Source organism: Typha angustifolia, chromosome 9 (assembly GCF_048772165.1).
Source record: "Typha angustifolia cultivar Huaian chromosome 9, ASM4877216v1, whole genome shotgun sequence".
In the NCBI taxonomy this organism is placed as follows: domain Eukaryota; kingdom Viridiplantae; phylum Streptophyta; class Magnoliopsida; order Poales; family Typhaceae; genus Typha; species Typha angustifolia.
In genome coordinates, this window is record NC_133247.1 from 9,052,209 (window position 1) to 9,062,994 (window position 10,786).

Below are 10,786 nucleotides of genomic sequence, written 5' to 3' on the forward strand. Positions count from 1 at the left end.
TTATAATTTTCTAATTACAAAAAAATATATAATAAATATTTTTTTCTCGATTATATGGATAGCTTCGTGCAATCAAGATCTTGAAGTGTCGTTAAAGAGATAATCATGAAATTGGATGAGTTAGAAGATATTTGCTGAGTTGTCAAGGGATGATAAGATGGGAGGAAAGTTGGGTGTTTCGATTGGGTAAACTTCACCTCGAGAGTCACATCGCTGAGATCTATGTCACCTATCAAGATGGGGACGTCTACAAAACTCATCGGCTCTAAGATGTTGGCTAAGGTGGAAGAGCATGGCTTGCTATTATATAGTTTAGAAATGTTACTTTCTTGATAGGGACCCATTGCCGCTTTGGATGGAAAGTCTAAAAACACTATTCAGCAGAAAATGGAGACACTCATATTGAACATGGATGACATGGTTTGAACCGGTAGGGAGGGTAACTAATAGATCACCTGTAAGAGGTTTGGATCTGTCTATCAGAACCCTAGAACGGATGAACCAATATCAATTCTAAGGCATCGATAGCACTAGAGTCCACTGGATCACCTATTCGCTTGCCCAAGGCTTGGGACATCTTGAATAACATGAGCTCGAGCGGCAGCCCAGGAATGCACCTAAAATTCAGACTGGTTGAAGCTCTATTTCTCCGGGGGAAGGTTTGGCTTGGAAGAAGCTAACAGAAATAGTTTCCTATTGAAGGATCAAGGTGCTCGATACCACACCTTCCACTTATCATAATCCAGCTCAAAAGAAAGAAGAAAAGTGTTCTTCCCAGCTTCTAAGAACTTCAAAGCTCTTCCAAGTACCAAGCTTTGGAGAGGAACTTTTTATAAGACCAGTGGAGTTGAAAGATTTGTTTATGAGAAGCTTGCTTACAAGACACGGGGAGGGTTTTTGACTGGGGATGTTCAAATTGTTAGCAAGGGGGATTATCTCTCCATTACATTCTAGGAGAGGAGCGCAGAAAACTGACAGATAAGAGCTTAGTTGAGAAGTGGTCGTGGAGTTCCTTCCCTCGACTTAATCAAATGGTTATAAATTCAATTCAAACTCATGTGGGTAAAGCAGAACATACGAGGGAGCTGGTAGGCATTCCTGAGAAGAGACTGTCAATTTCAGTTTCCTAGTCAACGTTTAGAAGGTTTGCAAAGGCTCATCAAAAGCATTTAATTAATGAACTTATTTTTCAAGGGCCTTTTATATTATATCCCTATAGTATGTCTGCATAAATTATTTTCCGTAAATCATCATTCATGGATTCATTTTTAGTAATTACTAGATAAGCCCGCAAAATTAATGCTAAATGTACTGAAGCACAAAGGAGTCAATTAAATGAATATCAAAGATAAATCAATAGAGATAAAAGGATAAAATTAATGCAGTGCGTGCAGATCTACTTTGTAAGCAAAACTAATTCCTTCGGGACTCTTTCTATCTTTCCAAATCAAATTTCGTCATTTTGGGATAAAATTGGGATACTGATTCCACACTTTGTGAGAGGTAGATAAAAATAACAAGGCATTGACCAAAAGCATGAGGCCATGAACAAGTCATAAGAAGAAAAATGGAAGGTGTCAACTGCGTGTGGGAGGCGACCTTCTATAAAATACGTACAAAACCACATCGATTCCCACTCTGTGTGCAAATTAGGTTTCTTCTTTATATCCTCTTCAGCATTGTCAAACAGGATCATTTCTTGGGTCTTCTCTCTTTTTTACATAGAATTCTTTGGATTTCTCTCTTAGTTTGCACAACAAGAAAGAAGAAGAAGAAGAAGAAGAAGAAGAAGAAGAAGAAGAAGAAGAAGTTCTATCCTTCTCAATCACCATGGCTGTGAGTATAAATTCCTCTATTATTCTTCTTATTTGCAAGCCATTTTTGAAAGCATTCTAGATTTAAACTTGTTCCGGTTTAATTTGCTTTTGTTCTTGAATTTGAGTTCTGTAAAATCTAATGCCTCCTCATGATTGGGTGAATAATCTTCTTTTATTAATCAAAGATTTATGAACTTAGATGTTTCAGTTTATACATAAAAACTGAAAATTCTCTATTGCACCTTCTGTTTAGATAAATTATTAGAAAACCGCCCTAATCAAAACATCATCAACTTTCGTTCGTATCACTTTAGCCCTATTGTCTAAATTAATACAAAATATTAGATGTTCATGACCATTTATATGATGATAGAAAGATGCAAAATAAGAAAGATATAGGGCGTAATTATAAGAAGTTTTGTTTTTTGTTCTTTAAAGGTATATTTTATCCTGATGACTCGACATATATACCTACATTACCTAGTGCTTTTATTTTTAATTGGAAGCTGTTGTTGAGTTTTAGTGGCATTTATTAATTGAACTAACTTATCATTCGTGGGAACCACTCTTTCACGTCCAACCGACTAATTCATTGGAATTCAAGTTGAAGGAACCAACAAGATATTGCAAAGAGTTGACCATGATAAGATTTGGATTCTCATTTGACGACCTTTAGCACTTATGAGTTTGCATTGGAAGCATAGAGAAATGAAGAGGGAGTGAATGATTTGCATGATAATTCTACTTTATGATCATGTATTGATTTAATTTATGCATCAATTATGTTCTACAGCAACGCGGAAGTGTGCCAAAATTTGGCAACTGGACTAATAACGATGTTGGATATACGGCGTACTTTGAGAAAGCTCGTGGTCGTGGAGACGGAGGTCCTGCACGGAAGATGACAAACCCTAATGATCCAGAGGACAATCCAAATATGAATTTTCCTGCAGTTCAAAAGCCTACAAGAGCAAGCATGGATGCAAGGGGTGATACTAAGAACTCAGCAAGACCTCCCTCTTACAATCAGAAGCCAATTAGACATCCAGGGGAAAGTGGCTACGGTTCCTCATCGTCAAGACCACCACACCCAAATGCTGTACGTAGGGACGAATCATTTTAATTTGGGAAAACTAATATGTATACATCATAACGCATGGGTATTTATCATCTGGAGTGCGAATTCTGTGCTAGCGGAGCCATGCATTTCTATCCAAATTCGGCCATCCTATCGCTTTATCAATATTTGTCATATAGATGAGTTTAGATAACTTTGACGAAGAGTAATTTAGACATTTTAGTTTATAGTTTGAAAGTAACTTAATATTCTTTGTTCCTTCAAAGTTTAGGGTCAAACAATAAATATTTATGTTGTAATTTATAACATGCCCTTGTAATGCATTTGATGCAGCCTCATAACAGAGTGACAGCAGTGCCAAAATTTGGTGTGTGGAATGAGGGAAATGCTGCGCCGGGTGAAGGATTTACAGTCACATTCAATCAAATTAAGAACGAGAGGACCAAAGGACCAAACTTGGCTATCATTCCTAGTGAGCCTGTTGGAACCCAACCAATGAGGAGAAAGAAAACTTCCTTCATGAGAAAGGTGATCGATTTAGTTTAGTGCTTTAAATCTACAAGTTCTCTATAAGAAACTAGTTTTCTAAATCTTGCTACCATTGTTCCCCATGACTTCTGTTTCAGATATTTTGGTTCCTCTATCCAAGAGCCTGAGTGATCCTGAACTGAAGGCTTGTACTTCCCAGGCCATGCTGCTGGAGCTTCTGCCTAGTCTTCTTTTCTCACTAGATTTCATTTGTTTACTCCAGATCCTGTTGAGTGAAATTTCTATTTATTGATTGGATGTTTGTTTGAAACAATTTAAATGAGGATTAATATACTTGCTTGTGCATTTTGGCATGTAGTAGTTAATAATTTTATGTATTTGACATGAATTTTTTTATTTACTTTGAGCTAAATTTTAAGCGGGGCCCACACATTATTAATGATGGTCTAATAGTGTATTAATTTAGCTCAAAAAGTACTTTATTATCAAATATTTATTTAGTCAAATCCATGAAGAGAAGTGAATGAAAATTGGCTCTAAAGTAGGTATCATGGCAATGAAAAATAAAGAAAAGTGAGTTTAGTACCATATTGGATATTTGAGAAATATTAGTATGGTAAATAAATAACAAACTTCTTATGGACTTTGAGCCCCAAAAGAGGTACCTATTTTATGGGTAAAGGTTCATATGCAACTTAACTCACACGCGTGCGCCGTCGGCCCTGGCTCGGCTCGGTTCGCACGTACGGGTCAAGTCCAATTTTAATTTTTTGCCTGATATGTGTTCAAATCTGGTTTGGTTCGAGGTCAATTAGTTAGTTAGTTGGTTGAACCCGACTTGAAATGGTGCATCCCTTACATTGTTAATTGGTTTCAGACCCGAAATGGTGCATCCATTCGGTGACCTTTTGCATCTTTTCGTCGAGCCTATTTAATTCAATAAGTAGGCTGTCAGTCTGCATAATTTCATATAAAAATTTGGATTTATTCCTTCTAGAGTCGAGTCTTAAGTTTGAGTTTGCATTTGAGAGAGAGCACAGCATGGTTCAGGTTCAACAAGGCATTTGAAAGCTGCTTCCTTTCGAGTGCAAGGCAGTCGTTGTATCCTGGGAGACCGACGTCCACTGTTCCAGAAACAATAGGAGGAGGGCAAATTGGTCTTAAAGAGATAGTGTCCAACACTAGACTCGACTATTCAGAATTTTATATTCTATAATCTGTAAGTTTATTTAATTTATTTTGATCGAATTTTTTGTGTCTCTTTGGAATTAGATTGTTACCGCCAACAATCTTAAGACCAATTTTTTTTGTTACTTTGATTCTAATAAGTGTTCTTTTCTTCTGATCGAATTTTATTTTTCTTTTAATTTTTTAGATGGCTGAAATAGTAGAGTACTATTTCCCCTATCATTGCTCCTCCAATACCTACAGTTCATGGAGAAAAGCTTGAGAAGTTCTGTGGTGCAGAATTTAAGAGATAGCAATAGAAAATGCTCTTTTATTTGACCACCTTGAATTTTGCTAAATTCTTACATGAAAATGTGTCTGAACTCTGAAAGGAGGAAACTGATAGACAAGTAGTTGCTGCAGTGGATGCATGGAAGCATGCCGACTTCCTTTGCCGAAACTATATCCTCAATGGACTGAACAACTCGTTGTATAACGTGTATAGTTCAGTAAAAACGTTTAAGGAATTATGGGAATCTTCAGACAAGAAGTACAAGACATAAGATGCCGGTACAAAGAAATTTGTAATCGGTAAATTTCTTAAGTACAAGATGGTTGACACTAAACCAGTGATTAACCAGGTGCAAGATCTTCAAGTGATAATTCATGAGATTCATGCTGAAGGGATGGTGATTAATAAATCATTCCAAGTGGTGGCTATTATAGAAAAACTGCTACCATCTTGGAGGGATTTCAAAAATTACCTAAAACACAAGCGCAAGGAAATGACACTTGAAGAACTTATTGTCAGATTGAGAATTAAAGAAGACAATCATACTGCTAAAAGGAAAATTGGAAGCCAGTACGTGTCAAAGGCAAATGTTGTGGAGTCCACAAAGGACAAGAAAAGGAAGCATACCGACGAAGGCTCTAAAAGTGGCAATGCAAAGAAGTTCAAGGGCAAATGTTACGTCTGTAACAAGCAAGGGCATCGTGCTTAGGACTGCTGCTTGAGAAGAAAGAAGGAAAACTCAAAGAAGAAGAACTCTGAAAAGAAGAAGCTACAAGCCAATGTAACTGAAGTGGAAAACCTTCGTTGTGATGTCGATGACATGTACCTCTCCGCTATTATCTCGGAAGTAAACCTAATTGGTGGTAATCCTAAAGAATGGTGGGTAGACACTAGAGCTACTCGACACATTTGTGCCAATAGGTGGATGTTTTCATCTTATCAAACTATAACAAATGAAAAACTTTACATGGGCAATTCAGCAACTTCCAAGGTGGAAGGAATAGGGAAGTAGTGTTAAAATTGACTTCAGGAAAAGAACTTACTCTTAATAATGTAATGCATGTGCCCGACATTCGAAAGAATCTGGTTTCGAGATCATTATTGAGTAAGAAAGGTTTTAAGTTGGTGTTTGAGTCTGATAAATTTGTACTTATCAAAAATGGCATGTATGTTGGAAGAGGCTACTTGTCAAATGGCCTCTTTATTACTTTTATTGATGATTGCACAAGATACTATTATGTGTATTTGCTAAGAAGCAAAGATGAGGCATTAGAAATGTTTATACATTTCAAAATTGAGGTTGAAAACCAACTTAGCAGAAAGATTAAAATGCTAAGAAGTAATAGAGGTGGTGAATATGAGTCACTATTTGCACAAATATGTGCAGAAAATGGAATTATTCATCAAACAACGGCTCCTTACACTCCACAGCAAAATGGTATTGCAGAACGTAAGAATAAAATTTTGAAAGAGATAATGAATGCCATGTAAGTTCTGGTTTACCCCAGAATTTGTAGGGGGAAGCTTTGCTTTCTGCAAATCACATTCTCAACCGGTTACCCCATAAGAAATTGGATAAAACACCTTATGAGTTATGGAAAGGTCGAGAACCTAGCTATAAATTCTTAAGAGTGTGGGGGTGCCTAGCAAAGGTTGCAATTCCAGTTCCTAAAAGAACAAAAATTAGACCTAAAACTATTGATTGTATATTCATTAGTTATGCCCATAACAGTAGTGCATATTGATTCCTGGTTCATAAATCAGATAATTCAGAGTTACATGAGAATACAATTATTGAGTCTAGGAATGCATCATTCTTTGAGAATATATTTCCATATAAATCTACATCAGAAGTAAGTTCTCTCAAAAGAACTTATGAAAATAAGCAGGACCAAGAGTCTATGCAAGAAGGAAATAATAATGAACCTAGACGAAGTAAGAGGGCAAGGACTTTTACGTCTTTTGGTCATGATTTTTTAACATATTTGTTAGAAAAAGAACCTCAGAGTTATAAGGAAGCAATGTCTACTCCTGAAGCTCCTTTATGAAAAGAAGCCATTGATAGTGAAGTTGAATTCATTTTGCAAAACCATACTTGGGAATTGGTGGATCTTTCACCAGGGTGTAAACCTTTGGGTTACAATGGATATTCAAAAGGAAAATGAAAGCAAATGGTTCAATTGACAAATACAAGACGAGACTTGTAGTTAAAGGATATAGATAGACAGAGGGAATAGATTACTTTGATACATGCTCACCTGTAACAAGAATAACATCTATCCGATTAATAATTGAAAACTACATTCTTGAATGGTAAATTAAATGAAGAAATCTATATGGAACAACCCGAAGGGTTTGTAGCTCTAGGACAAGAAAGAAAGGTGTGCAAATTAGTTAAATCTCTTTATGAGCTTAAACAAGCACCTAAACAATGGCATGAAAATTTTGACTTAGTTATGATGTCAAATGGTTTTCACATTAATGAATGTGATAAATATGTTTATGTGAAATGCACTTCAAATAATTATGTCATTGTATGTCTATATGTGGATGATATGATAATAATTGGTAGCAATATTAATATTATTAAAGCTACTAAGAATATGTTGGCTAATAAGTTCGATATGAAAGATAGGGGAGTTGCAGATGTGATTCTTGGTATAAAGATCACTAAGGCAACTGAAGGGTATGTTATATCTCAATCACATTATATTGAAAAATTACTTGATAAATTTGATAAAGATAATAGCAATATAGCCAGAACACTGTAGATGTGAATCTTCATCTCACAAAGAATACATGTGAATGTATATCTCAGTTAGAATATTCTCGGATAATAGGCAGTTTGATATACTTCATGAATTGCAATCGTTCGGATATCACGTATTCCGTGAGTAAACTAAGTAGATATACAAGTAATCCAGATAGTGATCATTGGAAGGCGATAGTTATGGTACTCAGATATTTGAAATATACCACTAGCTATGGATTGCACTATTCAAAATATCTAGCAGTACTTGAAGGGTACAGTAATGCATACTGGATTTCTGATACAAAAGATACTAAATCCATGAGTGGATATGTCTTTACACTTGGAGGTGCATCTATTTCATGGAAATCTTCTAAATAAACATGTATAGCCAGATCTACTATGGAATCTGAATTCATATCATTAGGTAAGGTTGGAGAAGAAGCAGAATGGCTTCGAAATTTCTTAGAAGATATTCCTATGTGGCCAAAACCTATGTCGACAATTTGCATACATTGCGATAGTCAATCGGCTATAGGAAGGGCACAAAGTCAGATGTATAACAGTAAGTCACGACATATACGTCATAGGCATAATACAGTGCGACAATTGATCTCAAATGGTATAATATCCATTGATTATGTGAAATTAAAGGATAACATCGCGGATCCATTAATTAAGGGTTTAACAAGAGATCAAGTATATTGTTCATCGAGGGGAATGGGTTTAAAGCCTACCACCTAGAGTAACGACACAACGACAACCCAACCTAGTTAACTGGAGATTTCAAGATCTAGGTTCAAAGGGACAACCGAGTTGTGGGGGTGTTCTCTGAAATCACTAAGGAATTAAATTTCCTACACCTTTCCTATGATGACATAGTGATAAACCTATACTAAGTGTTAGGGTAAGCAATGCTTCTAATGACTCTTATGATAGGATCTCGCCTCTGGCTATGGAGCTCTGATACCAAGATTGATACGATCTCCCCTTAGGCTAAGGTTCGATCTCTTCTAATTTTCTGATCTAAACTAGATCTGGCATGGAACTTTGAAATACGATTCCAAAATATGCTACCGTCGGATCAACGTGAAATTTTGATATGTTGTAGCCTCAGAAAAGAGCTTTCCAAAAATTCTAGTTTCAGGCGAATCGGATTTGGAGATATCGATATATCGTCCGATTAGTGGATGATAGTCAGGGTGGTCTATTTTGGATCCGTGGATAGAGGCACGTGATCCTAAGTAATGGTGGTTGCTGGAGGACCGGCGTTAATGGGGTGGCACCGGTGAAAAGTGGTGGAGGAAGGGTTGTGGTTGATGGAAGGGTTAGGGCAAGTGTTGGATAGATTGGAAGAACGGGGAGGAGAGGGCCGCCCCTAAGGGTCTAGGGTGATTGGCCGGTCGAGGGAGGTTAGAAGCGGCGTCGCCGGGGATTGAGAGAACAGGAGCGAAGAAAACGAAGGAGGCAAGGCAAAACTCAATTCTTAATTCAATAATGACTTTGGTTGCCATCCACATCCTTTTAGAGGCTAACCAACAACTCAAATTAACCCTAACAATACAATTTTCGCCGACCACGTTCGACCAAACCGAGTTTGTTCCTCTGGATTTGCGAATGCGATGCAGACGTTCGAACGCGATGCAGGCATTCGAATGCGATGCAGGCATTCGAATGCGATGCAGGTGTTCGAACGCGCCTGTCGGTATTTGCGAACATGATGCAGGCGTTCACAGTGCGTTCGAACGCATAGTGCACTCTCTTCACCCATGTTCACAACCTCATTCACAAACTGCGTTCGAACTCACTCCACCTGCATTCGAACATGACTTACAAAAAACTTATTTTAATGAAAATTAAACACTAAAATATGACACAAAGACACTCCTAAAGTGAATCCATGCTCGAGACAACGTCGGTGAAGTCCGAATTGTATCAATCCACCACGCTTCCGCAACCTTGTCCGAATTGACATTCACGCACATGCTTCTTCACATCCGTCTTCATCGCTATCCATGTACAGTTTTGGGCCAACCGCTTGTAGGTACGTAATACTCCTTCATGACCCGCTATAGGAGTATCATGGAAGTGTGCTATCAATAGTCTCCGTAGCTCTTCGTTTCGGGGTACCTTGATTTGCCCGCGCTCTAGTACTAACCCATCGCGCTCCTCGTGCTTGGGGTGGCTTGAGGCGTTCTCTCTCAACTCCTCCATGAGTCGGACCAGCTCACTATCCTCTACACTGGCTCTCCGCAGATCTGAGAAGAAAGGAATGGTGGGTGTCGAGAAAGAAGCAAGCTCCCTTGCGTCCCTTTCGTTTGGAAGTCCAAGCAGCGGTTTACTTCCATCCAGCAACACTCTTTCGTCATTTCTCCAAAATGTCAATGTGATGCTTGTAAAATCAAATGTCACGGGCCCCAAGCTTCGAAGCCATTGAGTCCTCAAAATAATGTCGGCACCTCGGAAGGCCAAAGGATAAAGGTCCAATGTGAAAGTTTGGCCTTGCACCTTCAATTCCACCCCTCCACAAATAAAATCTGCTCGCAATGTGGTGCCATCTCCAATCGTCACATCAAACCCTTTCATGGGTTCCGACTCAAGCCCAATCTTCCTAACGAGCCTCTTGTCAATGAGTTGTGGGTGGACCCAGTGTCAATCAAGATTCTCACTGTGGTCTTCTTGACTACACCGTTCACCCGCAATGTCTTAGGCATAGCTGTCTCCGAATAGATGTGGAGGGAGATATCAGCTATTATGTCCTCCACGGGTTGCTCCTCAGCTTCTTCTCCTTGATGTCCAGCCACACCTTCATTTTCAGCTACAAACTCATCCTCAACTTCCTCCAATCTATCGATTAGCATCACCGATCCCATCGGTTTAGCGCAACGATGCCCGGGTACAAACTTCTCAACACAACGGAAGCATAGGCCCTTGGCTCTTTGTTCCTCCACTTGGGCAGATGTGAGTGCTTGTCCCGGACCTCTAGGTGCGTACTTCACATCTTGGGATGGCTTCAAGGGTGCTTGAGGAGGAACCACTATAGCAGCAACTCTTGGTGCTCCGGTGATGTTTCCTACTGCTATGGTTGGTTGAGATTGATTGCGGCTTCCTTGGCTCGTCCAATTCTGTTTTAGGTGTAACTTCATGGCCCTATGTTTGTCTTCCATAAGCACCGCATCTTCGAAGGCCTCCAT

The 10,786-nt window shown here is 38.5% G+C and overlaps 1 protein-coding gene across 1 annotated transcript; it reads left to right on the forward strand.

Moving 5' to 3' along the window:
* Positions 1–1,643: 1,643 nt before the first annotated feature.
* LOC140767377 (RPM1-interacting protein 4-like) lies at positions 1,644–3,737 on the forward strand. The gene is made up of 4 exons (XM_073107255.1): positions 1,644–1,836; positions 2,611–2,916; positions 3,229–3,423; positions 3,522–3,737. Exons 1-4 carry the CDS (start codon positions 1,831–1,833, stop codon positions 3,549–3,551), a joined length of 537 nt encoding a protein of 178 aa, XP_072963356.1. The 5' UTR covers positions 1,644–1,830; the 3' UTR covers positions 3,552–3,737.
* The last annotated feature ends 7,049 nt before the right edge of the window (positions 3,738–10,786 follow it).

Bases quoted from the DNA above. Each gene is read 5' to 3' on its own strand.
- LOC140767377 (XM_073107255.1), top strand. The intron at 2,917-3,228 runs GTACGTAGGGAC...CATTTGATGCAG, and splicing joins GACCACCACACCCAAATGCT to CCTCATAACAGAGTGACAGC. The intron at 3,424-3,521 runs GTGATCGATTTA...CTTCTGTTTCAG, and splicing joins AAACTTCCTTCATGAGAAAG to ATATTTTGGTTCCTCTATCC.